The sequence below is a fragment of the Chiloscyllium plagiosum genome, unplaced genomic scaffold, assembly GCF_037043375.1.
Source record: "Chiloscyllium plagiosum isolate Xiang-an unplaced genomic scaffold, Cpla_swu_hap1 HiC_scaffold_22, whole genome shotgun sequence".
In the NCBI taxonomy this organism is placed as follows: domain Eukaryota; kingdom Metazoa; phylum Chordata; class Chondrichthyes; order Orectolobiformes; family Hemiscylliidae; genus Chiloscyllium; species Chiloscyllium plagiosum.
Genome location: NW_028270160.1, coordinates 5,630,265 through 5,657,026, shown reverse-complemented (window position 1 = coordinate 5,657,026; position 26,762 = coordinate 5,630,265). Strand labels below are relative to the sequence as shown.

The 26,762-nt window shown below is 59.7% G+C and overlaps 1 protein-coding gene across 1 annotated transcript in view; it reads left to right on the top strand.

Annotated features, from left to right (window-relative positions):
- Nucleotides 1-23,529: 23,529 nt before the first annotated feature.
- The window catches only part of LOC122561354 (VPS10 domain-containing receptor SorCS1-like), a 1,223,550-nt gene continuing 1,220,317 nt past the window's right edge, over nucleotides 23,530-26,762 (top strand). The window contains exon 1 of the mRNA XM_043713087.2: nucleotides 23,530-23,912. Coding sequence (XP_043569022.2) covers nucleotides 23,661-23,912 — 252 coding nt within the window. The 5' untranslated portion in view covers nucleotides 23,530-23,660. The remainder of the gene's footprint in view (nucleotides 23,913-26,762) is intronic.

Below are 26,762 nucleotides of genomic sequence, written 5' to 3'. Positions count from 1 at the left end.
ATCTACATCCCCCACCCCATCTCCATGCCCCTCCCCATCTCCATCCCCTCCCCATCTACATCCCCTCCCCATCTCCATCCCCTCCCCATCTACATCCCCCTCCCCATCTCCATTCACCTTCCCATCTCCATCCCCCTCCCCATCTCCTTCCCCCTCCCCATCTCCATCCCCCGCCCAATCTCCAAGCCTACCCCATCTCCATGCCCCTCCCCATCTCCATCCCCTCCCCATCTCCATGCCCCTCCCCATCTCCATCCCTTCCCCATCTCCATCCCACTCCCCATCTCCACACCCTCCCCATCTCCATCCCCTCGCCATCTAGATCCCCTCCCCATCTCCATCCCCTCCCCATCTACATCCCCCACCCCATCTCCATCCCCTTCCCAATCTCCATCCTCCTCCCCATCTCCATCCCCTCCCCATCTCATCCCCCTCCCCATCTCCATCCTCTCCCCATCTCCATCACCCTCCCTATCTCCATTCCCGCCCCATCTCCATCCCCCTCCCCATCTTCATTCTTTCCCCATTTCCATCCCCCTCCCCATCTCCATCCCCTCGCCATCTCCATCCCCTCCCCATCCCCATCCCCCTCCCCATCTCCACTCCCTCCCCATCTACATCCACTCCCCATCCTCATTCCCCTCCCCATCTCCACACCCCTCCCTAACTCCATCCCCTCCCCATCTCCATCGCCCTCCCCATCTCCATTTACTCCCCATCTCGATCCCCTCCCCATCTCCCTCCCCTCCACATCTCCATCCCCCTCCACATCTACATCCCTTGCCATCTCCTTCCCCTCCCCATCTCCATCCCCTCCCCATTTCCATTCCCTCCCCATCTCCATCCCAATCTCCTTCTCCATTCCCCTCCCCCATCTCCATCCCACCCCATCTCCATCCCCCCAACCAATCTCCATTCCTTCCCCATTTCCATCCCCTCCGCATCTACATTCCCTCCCCATCTCCATCCCCCACCCCATCTCCATCCTTTCCTCATCTCCATCCCCCTCCCCATCTCCATCCCCATCACATCTCCATCCCCCTCCTCATCTCCCTCTCCCTCCCCATCTCCATCCCCCTCCCCATCTCCATCACCTCGCTATCTCCCTCCCCTCCCCATCTCCATCCCCCTCCCCATCTCCATCCCCTCCCCATCTCCATCCCCCTCCCCATCTCCATCCCCCTCACCATCTCCATCTATCTCTATCCCCCTACCACTCTCCATTACCTCCCCATCTACATCCCCTCCCCATCTCCATGCGACTCCCCATCTCTATCCCCATCTATATCTCCATCCCCCACCCCATCTCCACCCCCCTCCCCATCTCCATTACCTCCCCATCTACATCCCCTACACTTCTCCTTCCCACTCCCCATCTCTATCCCCCTCCCTATCTACATCCCCTCCCCATCTCCATCTCCCTCCCCATCTCCATCCCCCTCCCCATCTCCATCACCTCACCATCGCCATCCCCTACCCATCTCCTTTCCCCTCCCAATCTCCATCCCCTCCCCATCTCCATCCCCCTCCCCATCTCTATCCCCCTTCCCATCTCTAACCCCTTCCATCTCCAACCCCCTCCCCATCACCATCCCCTACCCATCTCCATCCCCCTCACCATCTCCATCCATCTCCATCCCCCTCCCCATCTCCATTACCTCCCCATCTACATCCCTTTCCCATCTCTATCCCCCTTCCCATCTCTATCCCCCTTCCATCTCCATCCCCTCCCCATCTCCAACCTGCTCCCCATCTCCATACCCTCCCCATCTCCATCCCCTCGCCATCTAGATCCCCTCCCCATCTCCATCCCCTCCCCATCTACATCCCCCACCCCATCTCCATCCCCTTCCCCATCTCCATCCCCCTCCCCATCTCCATCCCCCTCCCCAACTCCATCCCCTCCCCATCCCGATCCCCTCCCTATCTCCATCCCCCACCCCATCTCCATCACCTCCCCATCTCCATTACCTCCCCATCTACATCCCCTCCACTTCTCTTTCCCACTCCCCATCTCTATCCCCCTCCCTATCTCCATCCCCTACCCATCTCCATCCCACACCCCATCTCCATCCTTTCCTCATCTCTATCCCCCTCCCTATCTCCATCCCCTACCCATCTCCATCCCACACCCCATCTCCATCCTTTCCCCATCTCTATCCCCCTCCCTATCTCCATCCCCTACCCATCTCCATCCCACACCCCATCTCCATCCCACACCCCATCTCTATCCCCCTCCCTATCTCCATCCCCTCCCAAACTACATCCCACACCCCATCTCCATCCTTTCCCCATCTCCATCCCCCTCCCCATCTCCATCCCCATCCCAGCTCCATCCCCCTCCCCATCTCCATCCCCCTCCCCATCTATATCCCCCTCCCCATCTCCATCACCTCGCCCTCTCCCTCCCCTCCCCATCTCCATCCCCCTCCCCATCTCCATCCCCTCCCCATCTCCATCCCCCTCCCCATCTCTATCCCCCTTCCCATCTCTATCCCCCTTTCATCTCCATCCCCCTCTCCATCACCATCCCCTCCCCATCTCCATCCCCCTCACCATCTCCATCTATCTCTATCCCCCTACCACTCTCCATTACCTCCCCACCTACATCCCCTCCCCATCTCCATGCGACTCCCCATCTCTATCCCCCTCCATATCTCCATCCCCCACCCTATCTCTACCCCCATCACCATCTCCATTACCTCCCCATCTACATCCCCTACACTTCTCCTTCCCACTCCCCATCTCTATCCCCCTCCCTATCTACATCCCCTCCCCATCTCCATCTCCCTACCCATCTCCTTTCCCCTCCCAATCTCCATCACCTCCCCATCTCCCTCCACTCCCCATCTCCATCCCCCTCCCCATCTCCATCCCTTCCCCATCTCCATCCCCCTCCCCATCTCTATCCCCCTTCCCATCTCTATCCCCCTTCCATCTCCAACCCCCTCCCCATCACCATCCCCTCCCCATCTCTATCCCCCTTCCATCTCCATCCCCTCCCCATCTCCAACCTGCTCCCCATCTCCAACCCCTTCACCATCTCCATCTCCCACCCCATCTCCATCCCCTCCCCATCTCCATCCCCGTCCTCATCTCTATCCCCTTCCCCATCTCTATCCCCTTCCCCACCTACATCCCCTCCGCATCACCATCCCCCTCCCCATCTGCATCGCTTCCCCATCTACGTCCCCTCCCCATCTCCATCCTCTCACCATCTCCATCGCCCTCCCCATCTCCATCCCCCTCCCCAACTCCATCACCTCTCCATCTCCATCCCCTCTCCATCTCCATCACCCTTCCCATCTCCATCCCCCACCCAATCACCATCCCTCTCCCCATTTCCATCCCTCCCCATCTCCATCCCCCTCCCCATCTCCATCCCCCTCCCCATTTCCATCCCTCCCCATCTCCATTGCCCACCCCGTCTCCAACCCCTCCCCATCTACATCCCCCACCCCATCTCCATGCCCCTCCCCATCTCCATCCCCTCCCCATCTACATCCCCTCCCCATCTCCATCCCCTCCCCATCTACATCCCCCTCCCCATCTCCATTCACCTTCCCATCTCCATCCCCCTCCCCATCTCCTTCCCCCTCCCCATCTCCATCCCCCGCCCAATCTCCAAGCCTACCCCATCTCCATGCCCCTCCCCATCTCCATCCCCTCCCCATCTCCATGCCCCTCCCCATCTCCATCCCTTCCCCATCTCCATCCCACTCCCCATCTCCATACCCTCCCCATCTCCATCCCCTCGCCATCTAGATCCCCTCCCCATCTCCATCCCCTCCCCATCTACATCCCCCACCCCATCTCCATCCCCTTCCCCATCTCCATCCTCCTCCCCATCTCCATCCCCTCCCCATCTCATCCCCCTCCCCATCTCCATCCTCTCCCCATCTCCATCACCCTCCCTATCTCCATTCCCGCCCCATCTCCATCCCCCTCCCCATCTTCATTCTTTCCCCATTTCCATCCCCCTCCCCATCTCCATCCCCTCCCCATCTCCATACCACTCCCCATCTACATGCCTTTCCCATCTCCATCCTCCTCCCCATCTCCATCCCCTCGCCATCTCCATCCCCTCCCCATCCCCATCCCCCTCCCCATCTCCACTCCCTCCCCATCTACATCCACTCCCCATCCTCATTCCCCTCCCCATCTCCACACCCCTCCCTAACTCCATCCCCTCCCCATCTCCATCGCCCTCCCCATCTCCATTTACTCCCCATCTCGATCCCCTCCCCATCTCCCTCCCCTCCACATCTCCATCCCCCTCCACATCTATATCACTTCCCCATCTCCTTCCCCTCCCCATCTCCATCCCCTCCCCATTTCCATTCCCTCCCCATCTCCATCCCAATCTCCTTCTCCATTCCCCTCCCCCATCTCCATCCCACCCCATCTCCATCCCCCCAACCAATCTCCATTCCTTCCCCATTCCCATCCCCTCCGCATCTACATTCCCTCCCCATCTCCATCGCCCTCCCCATCTCCATCCGCTCCCCATCTCCATCCTACTCCCTATCTCAATTCCCTCCCTATCTCCATCCTACTCCCCAATTCCATCCCCTCCCCATCTCCATCCCACCCCCATCTACATCGCTTCCCCATCTACATCCCCTTCCCATCTCCAAGCCCTCCCCATCTCCATCCCCCTCCCCATCTCTATCCCCCTGCCCATCTACATCACCTCCTCATCTCCAGCCCCTGCCCATTTACATCTCCCTCCCCATCTCCATCTCCTCCCCATCTCCATCCCCCTCCCCATCTCCATCCACTTTCCATCTCCATCCCCATCCCCCTCCCCATCTTCATCCCTTTCTCATCTCCATCCCCCTCCCCATCTCCATCCCCTCCCCAACTTCATCCCCTCCCCATCTACATTCCCTCCCCATCTCCATCCCCCTCCCAATCATCATCCCCTCTCCATCTCCATCCCCCTCCCCATTTCCATCCCCTCCCCATCTCCATCCCCCTCCCCATCTACATCCCTTTCTCATCTCCATTCCCCTCCCCATCTCCATCCCCTCCCCATCTCTATCCCCCTCCATATCTCCATCCCCTCCCCATCTCCATTACCTCCACATCTACATCCCCTCCCCATCTCCATCCCACTCCCCACCTCTATCCCCCTCCATATCTACATCCCCCTCCCCATCTCCACCCCCCCTCCCCATCTCCATCCCCCTCCCCATCTCCATCACCTCCCCATCGCCATCCCCTCCCCATCTCCATCCCCCTCCCCATCTCCATCACCTCCCCATCTCCCTCCGCTCCCCATCTCCATCCCCCTCCCGATCTCCATCCCTTCCCCATCTCCATCCCCCTCACTATCTCTATCGCCTTTCACATCTCTATTCCCTTCCATCTCCATCCCCTCCCCATCTCCATTCCCTTCCCTATCTCTATCCCCTTTCCCCATCTACATCCCCTCCCCATCACCATCCCCCTCCCCATCTACATCGCTTCCCCATCTACATCCCCTCCCCATCTCCATCCCCTCCCCATCTCCATCGCCCTCCCATTTCCATTCCCCTCCCCATCTCCATCCCCTCTCCATCTCCATCCACTCCCCATCTCCATCCACTCCCCGTCTCGGTCCCCCTCCCCTTTACATCCCCTCCCCATCTCCATCTCCCTCCCCATCTCCATCCCCTCCCCGTCTTCATCCCCCTCCCTATCTCCATCCCCTTCCCCATCTCCATCCCCCTTCCCATCTCCATCTCCTCCCCATCTCATCCCCCTCCCCATCTACATCTCCTCCCCATCACCATCCCCCTCCCCATCTACATCGCTTCCCCATCTCCATCCCCTCCCCATCTCCATCCCCCTCCCCATCTCCGTCCCCCTCCCCATCTCCATCCCCTCCCCATCTCCATCCCCTCCCTATCTCCATCCCCTCCCCATCTCCATCCCCCTCCCCATCTCGATCTCCCTCCCCATCTCCATCCCCTCCCCATCTCCATCCCTCTCCCCATCTCCATCCCCTTGCCCATCTCCATCCACCTCCCCATCTACATCCCTTTCCCATCTTCATCCCCTCCCCATCTCCATCCCCTCCCCATTTACATCCCCTCCCCATCTACATCCCTCTCCCTTCACCATTGCACTCCCCCTCTCCATCCCCTCCCCATCTCCATCCCCCTCCTCATCTCTATCCCCATCCCATCTGCACCTCACTCCCCCTCTCCATCCACCTCCCCATCTATATCTCCCTCCCCCTCTTCACCCCCCTCCCCCTCTCCATCACCTCCCCATCTCCATCCCCCTCCCCATCTCCATCCCCTCTCCATCTCCATCCACTCCCCAACTCCATCCCCTCCCCATCTCGGTCCTCCTCCCCATCTACATCCCCTCCCCATCTCCATCCCCTCCCCATCTCCATCGCCCTCTCCAACTCCATCCCCCTCCCCATCTCCATCGCCCTCCCCATCTCCATACCCCTCTCCATCTCCATCCCCTCTCCATCTCCATCCCCTCTCCATCTCCATCCCCTCCCCATCTCCATCCCCTCCCTATCTCCATCCCCTCCCCATCTGCATCCTCCACCCCATCTCCATCCTTTCGCCATCTCCACCCCCTCCCCATCTACATCCCCTCCCCATCTCCTTCCTCTCCCCATCTCCATCCCCTCCCAATCATCATCCCCTCTCCATCTCCATCCCCCTCCCCATTTCCATCCCCTCCCCATCTCCATCCCCCTCCCCATCTACATCCCTTTCTCATCTCCATTCCCCTCCCCATCTCCATCCCCTCCCCATCTCTATCCCCCTCCATATCTCCATCCCCTCCCCATCTCCATTACCTCCCCATCTACATCCCCTCCCCATCTCCATCCCACTCCCCACCTCTATCCCCCTCCATATCTACATCCCCCTCCCCATCTCCACCCCCCTCCCCATCTCCATCACCTCCCCATCGCCATCCCCTCCCCATCTCCATCCCCCTCCCCATCTCCATCACCTCCCCATCTCCCTCCGCTCCCCATCTCCATCCCCCTCCCGATCTCCATCCCTTCCCCATCTCCATCCCCCTCACTATCTCTATCGCCTTTCACATCTCTATTCCCTTCCATCTCCATCCCCTCCCATCTCCATCCCCGTCCTCATCTCCATTCCCTTCCCTATCTCTATCCCCTTTCCCCATCTACATCCCCTCCCCATCACCATCCCCCTCCCCATCTACATCGCTTCCCCATCTACATCCCCTCCCCATCTCCATCCCCTCCCCATCTCCATCGCCCTCCCATTTCCATTCCCCTCCCCATCTCCATCCCCTCTCCATCTCCATCCACTCCCCATCTCCATCCACTCCCCGTCTCGGTCCCCCTCCCCTTTACATCCCCTCCCCATCTCCATCTCCCTCCCCATCTCCATCCCCTCCCCGTCTTCATCCCCCTCCCTATCTCCATCCCCTTCCCTTCCCCATCTCCATCCCCCTTCCCATCTCCATCTCCTCCCCATCTCATCCCCCTCCCCATCTACATCTCCTCCCCATCACCATCCCCCTCCCCATCTACATCGCTTCCCCATCTCCATCCCCTCCCCATCTCCATCCCCCTCCCCATCTCCGTCCCCCTCCCCATCTCCATCCCCTCCCCATCTCCATCCCCTCCCTATCTCCATCCCCTCCCCATCTCCATCCCCCTCCCCATCTCGATCTCCCTCCCCATCTCCATCCCCTCCCCATCTCCATCCCTCTCCCCATCTCCATCCCCTTCCCCATCTCCATCCCCCTTCCCATCTCCATCCCCTCCCCATCTCATCCCCCTCCCCATCTACATCTCCTCCCCATCACCATCCCCCTCCCCATCTACATCGCTTCCCCATCTCCATTCCCTCCCCATCTCCATCCCCCTCTCCATCTCCGTCCCCATCCCCATCTCCATCCCCTCCCCATCTCCACCCCCTCCCCATCTACATCCCCCTCCCCATCTATATCCACCTCCCAATCTCCATCCCCTCCCCATCTCCATCCCCCTCCTCATCTCTATCCCCATCCCATCTGCACCTCACTCCCCCTCTCCATCCACCTCCCCATCTATATCTCCCTCCCCATCTTCACCCCCCTCCCCATCTACATCCCCTCCCCATCTCCATCCCCTCCCCATCTCCATCGCCCTCTCCAACTCCATCCCCCTCCCCATCTCCATCGCCCTCCCCATCTCCATACCCCTCTCCATCTCCATCCCCTCTCCATCTCCATCCCCTCTCCATCTCCATCCCCTCCCCATCTCCATCCCCTCCCTATCTCCATCCCCTCCCCATCTGCATCCTCCACCCCATCTCCATCCTTTCGCCATCTCCACCCCCTCCCCATCTACATCCCCTCCCCATCTCCTTCCTCTCCCCATCTACCTCCCCCACCCCATCTCCATCTCCCTCCCCATCTCCATCTCCCTCCCCATCTCCATCCCCTCCTCATTTCCATCCCACCACCCCATCTCCATCACCTCCCCATCTACATCCCCCTCCCCATCTCCATCCCCACCCATCTCTATCCCCTCCCCATCTCCATCCCCTCCCCATCTCCATCCCCTCCCCATCTCCATCCCCCACCCCATCTCCATCCTTTCGCCATCTTCACCCCCTCCCCATCTCCATCCCCATCCCAGCTCCATCCCCCTCCCCATCTCCATCCCCCTCCCCATCTATATCCCCCTCCCCATCTCCATCCCCACCCATCTCTATCACTTCCCCATCGCCATCCCCTCCCCATCTCCATCCCCTCCCCATCTCCATCCCCCTCCCCATCTCCATCCCCACCCATCTCTATCCCCTCCCCATCTCCATTCCCTCCCAATCTCCATCCCCTCCCCATCTCCAACCCCCTCCCCATCTCCATCCACTCCCCATCCTCATTCCCCTCCACATCTCCATCCCGCTCCCTATCTCCATCCACTCACCAACTCCATCCCCCTCCCCATCTCCATCCCCCTCCCCATCTCCATCCCCCTCCCCATCTCTATCCCCCTCCCCATCTCCATCCCAATCTCCATCTCCATTCCCCACCCCATCTCCATCCCCACCCCATCTCCATCCCCTCCCAATCTCCATTCCCTCCCCATTTCCATCCCCTCCCCATCTACATCCCCGTCCCCATCTCCATCACCCTCCCCATCTCCATTTTCTCCCCATCTCTATCCCCACCCCATCTCCATCCCCTCCCCATCTCCATCCCCTCCCCATCTGCATTCCCTCCCCATCTCTATCCCCCTGCCCATTTACATCGCCTCCTCATCTCCAGCCCCTCCCCATTTACATCCTCCTCCCCATCGCCATCCACTCTCCATCTCCATCCCCCTCCCAATCATCATCCCCTCTCCATCTCCATCCCCTTCCTCATTTCCATCCCCCTCCCAATCATCATCCCCTCTCCATCTCCATCCCCCTCCCCATTTCCATCCCTCCTCATCTCCATCCCCCTCCCCATCTACATCCCTTTCTCTTCTCCATCCCACTCCCCATCTCCATCCCCCTCCCAATCATCATCCCCTCTCCATCTCCATCCCCCTCCCCATTTCCATCCCCTCCTCATCTCCATCCCCCTCCCCATCTACATCCCTTTCTCTTCTCCATCCTACTCCCCATCTCCATCCCCCTCCCAATCATCATCCCCTCTCCATCTCCATCCCCCTCCCCATTTCCAACCCCTCCTCATCTCCATCCCCCTCCCCATCTACGTCACTTTCTCATCTCCATCCCCTCCCCATGACCATCCCCTTCCCATCTCCATCCCCCTCATCATCTCCATCCATCTCCCCATCTCCATCCCCCTCCCCATCTCCATTACCTCCCCATCTACATCCCCTCCTCATCTCCATCCGACTCCCCATTTCTATCCCCTCCATATCTCCATCCCCTCCCCATCTCCATCCCATTCCCCATCTCCATCTTTCCCCATCCCCATCCCCCTCCCCATCTCCATCCCCATCCCCTCTCCATCTCCATCCCCCTCTCCATCTATATCCCCCTCCCCATCTCCATCACCTCCCCATCGCCATCCCCTTCCCATCTCCATCCCCTCCCCATCTCCAACCCCTCCCCATCTCCATCCCCACCCATCTCTATCCCCTCCCCATCTCCATCCCCTCCCAATCTCCATCCTCTCCCCATCTCTATCCCCCTCCCCATCTACATCCACTCCCCATCCTCATTCCCCTCCCCATCTCCATCCCGCTCCCTATCTCCATCCCCTCCCCATCTCCATCCCCCTCCCCATCTCCATCCCCCTCCCCATCTCCATCCCCCTCCCCATCTCTATCCCCCTCCCCATCTCCATCCCAATCTCCATCTCCATTCCCCTCCCCTTCTCCATCCCCACCCCATCTCCATCCCCTCCCAATCTCCATTCCCTCCCCATTTCCATCCCCTCCCGATCTACATCCCCGTCCCCATCTCCATCACCCTCCCCATCTCCATTTTCTCCCCATCTCTATCCCCTCCCCATCTCTATCCCCTCCACATTTCCATCCCCCTCCGCATCTACATCCCCTCCCCATCTGCATCCCCCTCCCCATCTCCATCTCCACCCTATCTCCATCCTCCTCCCCATCTACATCCACTCTCCATCTCCATCCCCATCCCCCTCCCCATCTACATCCCTTTCTCACCTCCATCCCCCTCCCCATCACCATCCCCTCCTCATCTCCATCCCCCTCACCATCTCCATCCATCTCCGCTTCTTCATCCCCCTCCCCATCTCCATTACCTCCCCATCTACATCCCCTCCCCATCTCCATCCGACTCCCCATCTCTATCCCCCTCCATATCTCCATTACATCCCCCCCGTCTACATCCCCTACCCATCTCTATCCCACTCCCCATCTCTATCCCCTCCATATCTCCATCCCCACCCCATCTCCATCCCACTCCCCATCTCCATTCTTTCCCCATCTCCATCCCCCTTCCCATCTCCATCCCCATCCCATCTCCATCCCCCTCCTCATCTCCATCCCCCTCTCCATCTCCATCCCCCTCCCCATCTCCATCACCTCCCCATCACCATCCCCGACCCATCTCCATCCCCCTCCCCATCTCCATCACCTCCCCATCTCCATCCACTCCCCATCTCCATCCCCCTCCCCATCTTAATTCTTTCCCCATCTAAATCCCCCTCCCCATCTCCATCCCCTCCCTATCTCCATCCCCCTCCCCATCTCCATTACCTCCCCATCTACATCCCCTCCCCTTCTCCTTCCCCCTCCCCATCTCTATCCCCCTCCCCATCTCCATCCCCTCCACATCTCCATCCCCCTCCGCATCTACATCCCCTCCCCATCTGCACCCCTCTCCCCATCTCCATTTCCTCCCCATTTCCATCCCCTCTCCATCTACATCCCCCTTCCCATCTCCATCCCCCTCCCCATCTGCATTTTCTCCCCATCTCTATCCCCTCCCCATCTCCATCCCCTCCACATCTCCATCCCCCTCCGCATCTACATCCCCTCCCCATCTGCACCCCTCTCCCCATCTCCATCCCCTCCCCATCTCCATCCTACTCCCTATCTCAATTCCCTCCCTATCTCATCCCACTCCCCAATTCCATCCCCTCCCCATCTCCATCCCCTCCACATCTCCATCCCCTCCCCATCTCCATACCCTTCCCCTCCTCTATCCCCCTCGCGATATACATCACTTCCCCATCTCCATTCCCTCCCCATCTCCATCGCCCTCCCCATCTCTATCCCCCTGCCCATTTACATCCCCTCCTCATCTCCAGCCCCTCCCCATTTACATCCTCCTCCCCATCTCCATCCACTCCCCATTTCCATCCCCCTCCCAATCATCATCCCCTCTCCATCTCCATCCCCCTCCCCATTTCCATCCCCTCCTCATCTCCATCCCCCTCCCCATCTACATCCCTTTCTCATCTCCATCCCACTCCCCATCTCCATCCCCCTCCCAATCATCATCCCCTCTCCATCTCCATCCCCCTCCCCATTTCCAACCCCTCCTCATCTCCATCCCCCTCCCCATCTACGTCACTTTCTCACCTCCATCCCCTCCCCATGACCATCCCCTCCCCATCTCCATCCCCCTCATCATCTCCATCCATCTCCCCATCTCCATCCCCCTCCCCATCTCCATTACCTCCCCATCTACATCCCCTCCCCATCTCCATCCGACTCCACATCTCTATCCCCTCCATATCTCCATCCCCTCCCCATCTCCATCCCACTCCCCATCTCCATCCTTTCCCCATCTCCATCCCCCTCCCCATCTCCATCCCCATCCCATCTCCATCCCCCTCCCCATCTCCATCCCCCTCTCCATCTCCATCCCACTCCCCATCTCCATCCTTTCCCCATCTCCATCCCCCTCCCCATCGCCATCCCCTTCCCATCTCCATCCCCCTCCCCATCTCCATCACCTCCCCATCTCCATCCCCTCCCCATCTCCATCCCCCTCCCATCTTAATTCTTTCGCCATCTACATCCCCCTCCCCATTTCCACCCCCCTCCCCATTTCCATCCCCCTCCCCATCTCCATCCCCATCCCATCTCCATCCACCTCCCCATCTCCATCCCCCTCTCCATCTCCATCCCCCTCCCCATCTCCATCACCTCCCCATCTCCATCCCCTCCCCATCTCCATCTCCCTCCCCATCTTAATTCTTTCCACAGCTACATCCCCCTCCCCATCGCCATCCCCTGCCCATCTCCATCCCCCTCCCCATCTCCATCACCTCCCCATCTCCATCCCCTCCCCGTCTCCATATCCCTCCCCATCTTAATTCTTTCCACAGCTACATCCCCCTCCCCATCTCCATCCCCCTCTCCATCTCCATCCCCCTCCCCATCTCCATGACCTCCCTATCGCCATCCCCTCCCCATCTCCATCCCCCTCCCCATCTCCATCACCTCCCCATCTCCATCACCTCCCCATCTCCATCCCCTCCCCATCTCCATCCCCCTCCCCATCTTAATTCTTTCCACGTCTACATCCCCCTCCCCATCTCCATCCCCCTCTCCATCTCCATCCCCCTCCCCATCTCCATCCGACTCCACATCTCTATCCCCTCCATATCTCCATCCCCTCCCCATCTCCATCCCACTCCCCATCTCCATCCTTTCCCCATCTCCATCCCCCTCCCCATCTCCATCCCCCTCCCCATCTCCATCCCCCTCTCCATCTCCATCCCACTCCCCATCTCCATCCTTTCCCCATCTCCATCCCCCTCCCCATCGCCATCCCCTTCCCATCTCCATCCCCCTCCCCATCTCCATCACCTCCCCATCTCCATCCCCTCCCCATCTCCATCCCCCTCCCATCTTAATTCTTTCGCCATCTACATCCCCCTCCCCATTTCCATCTCCCTCCCCATTTCCATCCCCCTCCCCATCTCCATCCCCATCCCATCTCCATCCACCTCCCCATCTCCATCCCCCTCTCCATCTCCATCCCCCTCCCCATCTCCATCACCTCCCCATCTCCATCCCCTCCCCATCTCCATCTCCCTCCCCATCTTAATTCTTTCCACAGCTACATCCCCCTCCCCATCGCCATCCCCTGCCCATCTCCATCCCCCTCCCCATCTCCATCACCTCCCCATCTCCATCCCCTCCCCGTCTCCATATCCCTCCCCATCTTAATTCTTTCCACAGCTACATCCCCCTCCCCATCTCCATCCCCCTCTCCATCTCCATCCCCCTCCCCATCTCCATGACCTCCCTATCGCCATCCCCTCCCCATCTCCATCCCCCTCCCCATCTCCATCACCTCCCCATCTCCATCACCTCCCCATCTCCATCCCCTCCCCATCTCCATCCCCCTCCCCATCATAATTCTTTCCACGTCTACATCCCCCTCCCCATCTCCATCCCCCTCTCCATCTCCATCCCCCTCCCCATCTCCATCACCTCCCCATCGCCATCCCCTCCCCATCTCCACCCCCTCCACAACTCCATCCCCCTCCCCATCTTAATTCTTTCCCCATCTACATCCACCTCCCCATCTCCATCCCCTCCCCAACTCCATCTGCTCCCCATCTCCATACCCCTCCCCAACTCCATCCCCTCCCCATCTCCACCCCCCTCCCCATCTCCACCCCCCTCCCCATCTCCATCACCTCCCCATCGCCATCCCCTCCCCATCTCCATCCCCCTCTCCATCTCCACCCCCTCCACATCTCCATCCCCCTCCCCATCTTAATTCTTTCCCCATCTACATCCACCTCCCCATCTCCATCCCCTCCCCAACTCCATCCGCTCCCCATCTCCATACCCCTCCCCAACTCCATCCCCTCCCCATCTCCACCCCCCTCCCCATCTCCATCCCCTCCCCATCTCCATCCCCCTCCCCACCTCGATCTCCTCCCCATTTCCATCCCCACCCCATCTCCATCCCCTCCCCATCTACATCCCCCTCCCCATCTATATCCCCCTCCCCATCTCCATCCCCCTCTCCATCTCCATCCCCCTCCCCATCTCCATCCGACTCCACATCTCTATCCCCTCCATATCTCCATCCCCTCCCCATCTCCATCCCACTCCCCATCTCCATCCTTTCCCCATCTCCATCCCCTCTCCATCTCCATCCCCTCTCCATCTCCATCCCCCTCCCCATCTCCATCACCTCCCCATCTCCATCCCCTCCCCATCTCCATCTCCCTCCCCATCTTAATTCTTTCCACAGCTACATCCCCCTCCCCATCGCCATCCCCTGCCCATCTCCATCCCCCTCCCCATCTCCATCACCTCCCCATCTCCATCCCCTCCCCGTCTCCATATCCCTCCCCATCTTAATTCTTTCCACAGCTACATCCCCCTCCCCATCTCCATCCCCCTCTCCATCTCCATCCCCCTCCCCATCTCCATGACCTCCCTATCGCCATCCCCTCCCCATCTCCATCCCCCTCCCCATCTCCATCACCTCCCCATCTCCATCACCTCCCCATCTCCATCCCCTCCCCATCTCCATCCCCCTCCCCATCTTAATTCTTTCCACGTCTACATCCCCCTCCCCATCTCCATCCCCCTCTCCATCTCCATCCCCCTCCCCATCTCCATCCGACTCCACATCTCTATCCCCTCCATATCTCCATCCCCTCCCCATCTCCATCCCACTCCCCATCTCCATCCTTTCCCCATCTCCATCCCCCTCCCCATCTCCATCCCCCTCCCCATCTCCATCCCCCTCTCCATCTCCATCCCACTCCCCATCTCCATCCTTTCCCCATCTCCATCCCCCTCCCCATCGCCATCCCCTTCCCATCTCCATCCCCCTCCCCATCTCCATCACCTCCCCATCTCCATCCCCTCCCCATCTCCATCCCCCTCCCATCTTAATTCTTTCGCCATCTACATCCCCCTCCCCATTTCCATCTCCCTCCCCATTTCCATCCCCCTCCCCATCTCCATCCCCATCCCATCTCCATCCACCTCCCCATCTCCATCCCCCTCTCCATCTCCATCCCCCTCCCCATCTCCATCACCTCCCCATCTCCATCCCCTCCCCATCTCCATCTCCCTCCCCATCTTAATTCTTTCCACAGCTACATCCCCCTCCCCATCGCCATCCCCTGCCCATCTCCATCCCCCTCCCCATCTCCATCACCTCCCCATCTCCATCCCCTCCCCGTCTCCATATCCCTCCCCATCTTAATTCTTTCCACAGCTACATCCCCCTCCCCATCTCCATCCCCCTCTCCATCTCCATCCCCCTCCCCATCTCCATGACCTCCCTATCGCCATCCCCTCCCCATCTCCATCCCCCTCCCCATCTCCATCACCTCCCCATCTCCATCACCTCCCCATCTCCATCCCCTCCCCATCTCCATCCCCCTCCCCATCATAATTCTTTCCACGTCTACATCCCCCTCCCCATCTCCATCCCCCTCTCCATCTCCATCCCCCTCCCCATCTCCATCACCTCCCCATCGCCATCCCCTCCCCATCTCCACCCCCTCCACAACTCCATCCCCCTCCCCATCTTAATTCTTTCCCCATCTACATCCACCTCCCCATCTCCATCCCCTCCCCAACTCCATCTGCTCCCCATCTCCATACCCCTCCCCAACTCCATCCCCTCCCCATCTCCACCCCCCTCCCCATCTCCACCCCCCTCCCCATCTCCATCACCTCCCCATCGCCATCCCCTCCCCATCTCCATCCCCCTCTCCATCTCCACCCCCTCCACATCTCCATCCCCCTCCCCATCTTAATTCTTTCCCCATCTACATCCACCTCCCCATCTCCATCCCCTCCCCAACTCCATCCGCTCCCCATCTCCATACCCCTCCCCAACTCCATCCCCTCCCCATCTCCACCCCCCTCCCCATCTCCATCCCCTCCCCATCTCCATCCCCCTCCCCACCTCGATCTCCTCCCCATTTCCATCCCCACCCCATCTCCATCCCCTCCCCATCTACATCCCCCTCCCCATCTATATCCCCCTCCCCATCTACATCCCCCTCCCCATCTATATCCCCCTCCCAATCTCCATCCCCTCCCCATCTCCATCCCCCTCCCCATCTCTATCCCCATCCCATCTGCACCTCACTCCCCCTCTCCATCCAACTCCCCATCTATATCCCCCTCCCCATCTTCACCCCCTTCCCCCTCTCCATCACCTCCCCATCTCCATCCCCCTCCCCATCTCCATACCCCTCCCCAACTCCATCCCCTCCCCATCTCCACCCCCCTCCCCATCTCCATCCCCTCCCCATCTCCATCCCCCTCCCCACCTCGATCTCCTCCCCATTTCCATCCCCACCCCATCTCCATCCCCTCCCCATCTACATCCCCCTCCCCATCTATATCCCCCTCCCCATCTACATCCCCCTCCCCATCTATATCCCCCTCCCAATCTCCATCCCCTCCCCATCTCCATCCCCCTCCCCATCTCTATCCCCATCCCATCTGCACCTCACTCCCCCTCTCCATCCACCTCCCCATCTATATCCCCCTCCCCATCTTCACCCCCTTCCCCCTCTCCATCACCTCCCCATCTCCATCCCCCTCCCCATCTCCATCCCCTCTCCATCTCCATCCACTCCCCAACTCCATTCCCTCCCCATCTCGGTCCTCCTCCCCATCTACATCCCCTCTCCATCTCCATCCCCTCCCCATCTCCATCGCCCTCCCCATTTCCATCACCCTCCCCATCTCCATCCCCTCTCCATCTCCATCCCCTCCCCATCTCCATCCCCTACCCATCTCCATACTCCTCCCCTTCTTTATCCCCCTCGCTATATTCATTCCCTTCCCATCTCCATCTTCCTCCCCATCTGCATCCTCCACCCCATCTCCATCCCCTCCCCATTCCATCCCCCTCCCTATCTTCATCCCCTCTCCATCTCCATCCCCTCCCCATCTCCATCCCCCTTCCCATCTCCATCCCTTTCCCCATCTACATCCCCTCCCCATCTCCTTCCTCTCCCCATCTACCTCCCCCATCCCATCTCCATCTCTCTCCCCATCTCCATCCCCTCCCCATCTCCATCTCCATCCCCTCCCTATCTCCATACTTTCCCTATCTCCACCACCGCCCCATCTCCATCCCTTCCCCATCTCCATCCCCCTCACCATCTCTATCACCTTTCACATCTCTATCCCCTTCCATCTCCATCCCCTCCCCATCTCCATCCCCGTCCTCATCTCCATTCCCTTCCCTATCTCTATCCACTTTCCCCATCTACATCCCCTCCCCATCACCATCCCCCTCCCCATCTACATCGCTTCCCCATCTACAGCCCCTCCCCATCTCCATCCCCTCTCCATCTCCATCCCCCTCCCCACCTCCATCACCTCCCCATCTCCATCCCCTCCCCATCTCCATCCCCGTCCTCATCTCCATTCCCTTCCCTATCTCTATCCTCTTTCCCCATCTACATCCCCTCCCCATCATCATCCCCCTCCCCATTTACATCGCTTCCCCATCTACAGCCCCTCCCCATCTCCATCCCCTCCCCATCTCCATCGCCCTCCCCATTTCCATCCCCCTCCCTATCTCCATCCCCTCTCCATCTCCATCCACTCCCCGTCTCGGTCCCCCTCCCCTTTACATCCCCTCCCCATCTCCATCTCCCTCCCCATCTCCATCCCCTCCCCATCTCCATCCCCCTTCCCATCTCCATCCCCTTCCCCATCTCCATCCCCCTCCCCATCTCCATCCCCTCCCCGTCTCATTCCCCTCCCCATCTCCATCCCCTCCCCATCTCCAACCCCATCCCCATCTCCACCCCCTTCCCCATCTCTCTCCCCCTCCCCATCTACATCTCCTCCCCATCACCATCCCCCTTCCCATCTACATCGCTTCCCCATCTCCATCCCCTCCCCATCTCCATCCCCCTCCCCATCTCTATCCCCTCCCCATCTCCATCCCCCTCCCCATCTCTGCACCCCTCCCCACCTCCCTCCCATCCCCATCTCCATCCCCCTCCCCATCTCCATCCGCTCCCCATCTCCATACCCCTCCCCATCTCTAACCCCCTCCCCATCTCTATCACCCTCCCCATCTCTATCCCCCTTCCATCTCCGTCCCCTCCCCATCTCCATCCCCTCCCCATCTCCATCCCCCTCCCCACCTCGATCTCCTCCCCATTTCCATCCCCACCCCATCTCCATCCCCTCCCCATCTACATCCCCCTCCCCATCTATATCCCCCTCCCCATCTCCATCCCCCTCCCCATCTATATCCCCCTCCCAATCTCCATCCCCTCCCCATCTCCATCCCCCTCCCCATCTCTATCCCCATCCCATCTGCACCTCACTCCCCCTCTCCATCCACCTCCCCATCTATATCCCCCTCCCCATCTTCACCCCCTTCCCCCTCTCCATCACCTCCCCATCTCCATCCCCCTCCCCATCTCCATCCCCTCTCCATCTCCATCCACTCCCCAACTCCATTCCCTCCCCATCTCGGTCCTCCTCCCCATCTACATCCCCTCCCCATCTCCATCCCCTCCCCATCTCCATCCCCTCTCCATCTCCATCCCCTCCCCATCCCCATCCCCTACCCATCTCCATACTCCTCCCCTTCTCTATCCCCCTCGCTATATTCATTCCCTTCCCATCTCCATCTTCCTCCCCATCTGCATCCTCCACCCCATCTCCATCCCCTCTCCATTCCATCCCCCTCCCTATCTTCATCCCCTCTCCATCTCCATCCCCTCCCCATCTCCATCCCCCTTCCCATCTCCATCCCTTTCCCCATCTACATCCCCTCCCCATCTCCTTCCTCTCCCCATCTACCTCCCCCATCCCATCTCCATCTCCCTCCCCATCTCCATCCCCTCCCCATCTCCATCTCCATCCCCTCCCTATCTCCATACTTTCCCTATGTCCACCACCGCCCCATCTCCATCCCTTCCCCATCTCCATCCCCCTCACCATCTCTATCACCTTTCACATCTCTATCCCCTTCCATCTCCATCCCCTCCCCATCTCCATCCCCGTCCTCATCTCCATTCCCTTCCCTATCTCTATCCACTTTCCCCATCTACATCCCCTCCCCATCATCATCCCCCTCCCCATCTACATCGCTTCCCCATCTACAGCCCCTCCCCATCTCCATCCCCTCCCCATCTCCATCGCCCTCCCCATTTCCATCCCCCTCCCCATCTCCATCCCCTCTCCATCTCCATCCACTCCCCATCTCCATCCACTCCCCGTCTCGGTCCCCCTCCCCTTTTCATCCCCTCCCCATCTCCATCTCCCTCCCCATCTCCATCCCCTCCCCATCTCCATCCCCCTCCCCATCTCCATCCCCTTCCCCATCTCCATCCCCCTCCCCATCTCCATCCCCTCCCCATCTCATTCCCCTCCCCATCTCCATCCCCTCCCCATCTCCATCCCCATCCCCATCTCCACCCACTTCCCCATCTCTCTCCCCCTCCCCATCTACATCTCCTCCCCATCACCATCCCCCTCCCCATCTACATCCTCCTCCCCATCTCCGTCCCCCTCCCCATCTCCATCCCCTCCCCATCTCCATCCCCCTCCCCATCTCTATCCCCTCCCCATCTCCATCCCCCTCCCCATCTCTGCACCCCTCCCCACCTCCCTCCCCTCCCCATCTCCATCCCCCTCCCCATCTCTATCCCCTCCCCATCTCCATACCCCTCCCCATCTCTAACCCCCTCCCCATCTCTATCACCCTCCCCATCTCTATCCCCCTTCCATCGCCGTCCCCTCCCCATCTCCATCCCCTCCCCATCTCCGTCCCCCTCCCCATCTCCATCCCCTCCCCATCTCCATCCCCCTCCCCATCTCTATCCCCTCCCCATCTCCATCCCCCTCCCCATCTATGCACCCCTCCCCACCTCCCTCCCCTCCCCATCTCCATCCCCCTCCCCATCTCCATCCCCTCCCCATCTCCATACCCCTCCCCATCTCTCACCCCCTCCCCATCTCTATCACCCTCCCCATCTCTATCCCCCTTCCATCTCCGTCCCCTCCCCATCTCCATCCCCTCCCCATCTCCATCCCCCTCCCCCCTCGATCTCCTCCCTATTTCCATCCCCACCCCATCTCCATCCCCTCCCCATCTACATCCCCCTCCCCATCTATATCCCCCTCCCCATCTACATCCCCCTCCCCATCTATATCCCCCTCCCAATCTCCATCCCCTCTCCATCTCCATCCCCCTCCCCATCTCTATCCCCTCCCCATCTCCATCCCCCTCCCCATCTCTGCACCCCACCCCACCTCCCTCCCCTCCCCATCTCCATCCCCATCCCCATCTCCACCCACTTCCCCATCTCTCTCCCCCTCCCCATCTACATCTCCTCCCCATCTCCGTCCCCCTCCCCATCTCCATCCCCTCCCCATCTCCATCCCCCTCCCCATCTCCATCCCCTCCCCATCTCCATCCCCCTCCCCATATCTGCACCCCTCCCCACCTCCCTCCCCTCCCCATCTCCATCCCCCTCCCCATCTCCATCCCCTCCCCATCTCCATACCCCTCCCCATCTCTAACCCCCTCCCCATCTCTATCACCCTCCCCATCTCTATCCCCCTTCCATCTCCGTCCCCTCCCCATCTCCATCCGCTCCCCATCTCCGTCCCCCTCCCCATCTCCATCCCCTCCCCATCTCCATCCCCCTCCGCATCTCTATCCCCTCCCCATCTCCATCCCCCTCCCCATCTATGCACCCCTCCCCACCTCCCTCCCCTCCCCATCTCCATCACCCTCCCCATCTCCATCCCCTCCCCATCTCCATACCTCTCCCCATCTCTAACCCCCTCCCCATCTCTATCACCCTCCCCATCTCTATCCCCCTTCCATCTCCGTCCCCTCCCCATCTCCATCCCCTCCCCATCTCCATCCCCCTCCCCCCTCGATCTCCTCCCCATTTCCATCCCCACCCCATCTCCATCCCCTCCCCATCTACATCCCCTCCCCATCTATATCCCCCTCCCCATCTACATCCCCCTCCCCATCTATATCCCCCTCCCAATCTCCATCCCCTCTCCATCTCCATCCCCCTCCCCATCTCTATCCCCATCCCATCTGCACCTCACTCCCCCTCTCCTTCCACCTCCCCATCTATATCCCCCTCCCCATCTTCACCCCCTTCCCCCTCTCTATCACCTCCCCATCTCCATCCCCCTCCCCATCTCCATCCCCTCTCCATCTCCATCCACTCCCCAACTCCATTCCCTCCCCATCTCGGTCCTCCTCCCCATCTACATCCCCACCCCATCTCCATCCCCTCCCCATCTCCATCGCCCTCCCCATCTCCATCCCCCTCACCATCTCCATCCCCTCTCCATCTCCATCCCCTCCCCATCTCCATCCCCTACCCATCTCCATCCCCTGCCCATCTCCATCCCCTCCCCGTCGTCATTCCCTTCCCATCTCCATCTTCCTCCCCATCTGCATCCTCCACCCCATCTCCATCCCCTCTCCATTCCATCCCCCTCCCTATCTTCATCCCCTCCCCATCTCCATCCCCCTCCCCATTTCCATCCCCTCCCCGTCTCCCCATCCCCCTCCCTATCTCCATACTTTCCCTATCTCCACCACCGCCCCATCTCCATCCCCTCGCCATTTCCATCTCCTCCCCATTTCCATCCCCTCCCCATCTACATCCCCCTCCCCATCTCCATCCCCATCCCCATCTCCATCCCCCACCCCATCTCCATCCCCCTCCCCATCTCCTTCCCCCTCCCAATCTCCATCCCCTCCCCATCTCCATCCCACTCCCCATCTCCATCCCTCCCCATCTCCATCCCCCTCCCCATCTCCATCCCCACCCCATCTCCATCCCCTCCCCATCTACATCCCCCACCCCATCTCCATGCCCCTCCCCATCTCCATCCCCCTCCCCATCTCCATCCCCTCCCCATCTCCATCCCCTCCCCATCTCCATCTCCCTCCCCATCTCCATCCCCCTACCAATCTCCATCCCCTCCCCATCTCCGTACCCTCCCTATCTCCATCCCCACCCCATCTCCATCCCTTCGCCATCTAGATCCCCTCCCCATCTCCATCCCCTTCCCATCTACATCCCCCTCCCCATCTCCATCCCCTCCCCATCCCCCTCCCCATCTCCATCCCCATCCCCATCTCCATCCCCTCCCCATCTCCATCCCCTCCCCATCTCCATACCCTCCCCATCTCCATCCCCTCACCATCTAGATCCACTCCCCATCTCCATACCTTCCCCATCTACATCCCCCTCCCCATCTACATGCCCGTCTCCATCTCCATCCCCTCCCCTTCTCATCCCCCTCCCCATCTCCATCTCCTCCCTATCTCCATCACCTTCCCCATCTCCATCCCCTCCCCATCTACATCCCCCTCCCCATCTTCATCCCCGTCCCCATCTCCATCCCCTCGCCATCTCTATCCCCTCCCCATCTCAACCCCCTCCCCATCTCCATCACCCTCCTCATCTCCATCCCCTCCACATCTCCAACCCCGTCCCCATCTCCATCCCCTTCCCCATCTCTCTCCCCCCATCTACATCTCCTCCCCATCACCATCCCCCTCCCCATCTACATCACTTCCCCATCTCCATCCCCTCCCCATCTCCATCCCCCTTCCCATCCCCTCCCCATCTCCATCCCCTCCCCATCTCCATCCCCCTCCCCATCCCCTCCCCATCTCCATCCCCTCCCCCATCTCTATCCCCCTCCCCATCTCTATCCCCCTTCCATCTCAATTCCCCTCCCCATCTCCATCCCCTCCCTATCTCCATTCCCCCTCCCCACCTCTATCTCCTCCCCATTTCCATCCCCTCCCCATCTATATCCCCCTCCCCATCTCCATCCCCTCCCCATCTCTATCCCCTTCCCATATGCACCCCACTCCCCCCTGCATCCCCCTCCCCATCTATATCCCCTTCCCTTTCCCCTCCCCATTCCATCTCCATCCCCTCGTGTGCCCCCTTCCCAGCATTGCTCCGCCTCCTGCTAACCCGCCCCCCCGGGCCGAGTGGCCGCAACACGCTCCCTGCCTCCTCCCTCCCCCTCCCACCCCAGGCCAATCCCTGCTCTCCCATTGGCGCGCTGTTCCTCAAAGCCCGGCTGGTGAGCGGAGAGAGTGAGAGTGTGTGTGTTCCCATCCAGCACAGACACCCAGACAGGGACACACACACACACACAGACACAGACACAGACACAGAGGGAGACCCCGAGACAAGGGGGCAGAGTGTCCCTCAGTGTCTCCCCAGCTCCTGCTGTCTCCGGGAGAGGTGGGGCTTGGAAGATGAGGACCAGTTTAACCCCGTCCCGGGGTTGCTCGGGACCACCCTGGATATTACCCTGGAGCCTGGTGGCGGCTCTGAGCTGCAGCTTGGCCCCAGCCCTGGATTTGTCCCCGGCCCCAGGAGCGGGCAGAGCAGGAGGCGGAGGTCTAGGTGACTCCCGGCCGCTGAAGCTGACCAGCACCACGTTCGCACTGAGCGGGGACTCGGCTCACAACCAAGCGATGGTCCACTGGTCCGGACAAAACAGCAGTGTAAGTAAAATAAAACCCCCCTGGGACACAGGGGGGTCCCGCGGACAGGAACACAGCGACTTCCAGGGTTCACACTCAGCCGGGAACTGTTACCCCGAGTTTGGACGGGGACAGTGCGGGCAGGTTTGGGAAAGGGATTGGGACGAGCTCTTCCTGAGGGAAACTATCGGCAATATCCCGGGGAAATGTGGGGAAGCAGCTTTGTGAACTGTCTGGGATGTGAGTGTCTGCGGCTCGTCTCTGTGGCGACTGTGAGCGGTCGGCTGGAATGGTACAGTATCTCCCCAAACTCTGTGCTGAGAATGTGACAACTCCAGCCTGTCCTTACCGTGTGCACTCCGCCGGCAATTCACTTGTTCTGTGCGTGTGTGTGTGTGAGAGAGAGAGAGACTGTCACTCTGGGTTAAGCGTGGCGAACGCGGCCGAGGGAAACAATGAAGGGATGTGATGGATAAGGTGTCCCTCAATTCCGGCGGTCTCTCTTCATTCAACGGGACCCTCTCTCCACCGGGGAGGTGGGAAGGTTTGTTTGGAAACACGCGCTTTCATGTTGCCCCCATCAGCAGTGACCAGGATCCTGTCTGTCACTCACTCACACACACAGACATACACACAGACTCACTCCCAGAGACACACGCACACACACACTCCCAGAGACACACACACACAGAGACCCACTCAGACTCACACAGACACACAGAGACATACAGACTCACAGACTCAGACTCACACTCAGAGACACACAGACACTGACACACTCACAGAGACACACATACTCGCACATACTCACTCAGACTCACACAGACTCACAGAGACACAAAGAGACACACAGACTCACAGACTCACAGAGACACACAGACTCACAGAGAGGCACAGAGACACACAGACTCAGACTCACATGCAGACTCACTCAGACTCAGAGACACAGGCACTGACACACACAAGGTCACACACACACACACACACACAGAGGCACACACGGGCTGGGGTTCGGAATGTTAAACGCCGTTTGGGGGCTACCTCCCCAGAATATTCCACGCGGGCCCCCGTGCCCTGGTTTCCAAACGGGGACAGAGATTCCGGTGTTTATCAGCTAGCAGCAACCCTCCATCCCCTCCCTTTCTAAAGGAGGTGACACTGAGAGATTGCCTTTGTAAGGGCCCCCTCCACATTAGAGGATTCTAGGAACAGTCACAGCAGAGTGTCATCCGGTTCTGACTCTGAATTCGTCTCCGTCTCCTTGCTCTGGCCCCTGAGCCCCGTGTTCCTCCCGTTGTAGAAAATGATCTGATTCCCTTAAAAAAGCCTCCCCAACTGGCCCTGTGTACATGACGGAGATACTCGGTAACCCCAGAGCCCCTGTATGCAGCAGGGTCCCCGCTGGATGGACCAGGTTTCTGCTGGATCCGTCAGCCAATGGAAACAGTTTCTCTGCAACTACACCGTCCCGATCCCTCATGTTGATCACCCTCGGTCAAACCTGGTCCCGAACAGCAACCCCAGCTTGTGTACTCAGAGCAACTGAACTTGCGCAGCCCTGAGGTCACCATCCTGTCTGTCCACAGCCCTTCAGAAAGTGGTGTCCGGAACTGGACACACTACTCTCATGTGAGAGTGTAAGTTGGGCATGACTTCCTTACTGCAATTCCCTGTTCCTCGGTGAATGCAGCCCGTGGGCATCTCATAGGACAAACATATGGATGTTAATGGAATGGAATAGTGAGGGTTAAATTGGCTTCAGATTGGTTCCACAGGCCGGCGCAACATCGAGGGCCGAAGGGCCTGTACTGTGCTGTTCTGTTCTAGATTTCACTACCTGTGCTCCCAGGTGAGTGAGGGGAGCAAGGCGGGTTATATACAACCACCCTTCTGCTCCTGTACTCACTTTAGAACTGGACCTGTACATTGTCATTTTGAGTTCTTCACAACTGAACCAATCATGTCCCACTTCCCAGCATTAAATGCCAGGCGTCCTTTCCACCAATCTCTCTCTGTCTCTCTCTCACTGTCCCTTCTCTGAAGTTTTACACTCCCCCCCCCCCCCCCCCTTCCCCTTGAGTTACAGAGCTGTAGGATTCACGCTGCTTGTTAAGTGTAGAAGTTGCGTCCTGAACGCTAACTTTTACACTCGGTAAGCTAACCAGTCGGAGGAGAGCAGGGATGGCAACTGCCAATTCCCTCTGGGGCCAACTCCGCTCCAGCTCACCAATGAGCAGTTCACTGTCCCTTGGCTCCTTGAGCCTGGGCCAAGTTGGATAATAATGTCGCTATTGTCCTTTCCCAAGTCACCAGCCCCAGCTTGGTCTGGGAAGCTGCAGCAACACTCCCTCCTTTTGTCTCCTCCAGGGTAACCCCTCTGTGTGCTGCAGGCGAGTTCTATAAGGTCATTCAACTCTTTTCTAACCCACTGGAAAGACGTGTCACTGTTATTTATATCTTGGACTGAGAGCCAAACATTTAACACTGGGTGAGGTTCAGCCGGGAATGTTTTAATATGTTTTTGTTGGTTTACATCGGGTATTTACTCCCCGTTATTCCGAATATTTGGGCAGGGAGTGAGGGGGGAGGGGGATTAATGGGAGCTCAGGCCGGCACGGTGGCTCAGTGGTTAGCACTGCTGCCTCACAGCGCCAGGGTCACAGGTTCGATCGGGTGACTGTGTGGAGTTTGCACATTCTCCCCGTGTCTGCCTCCCACAGTCCAAAGATGTGCAGGGTGCCCATCGTGATCAGGGAGATTGAAGCTAGGTGCATTAGTTAGCGGGGTGTGTGTGTGTGGCTTATTCTTCAGCGGGTTGGTGTGGACTTGTTGGGCCGAAGGGCCTGTTTCCGGATTGTGGGGATTCCATAA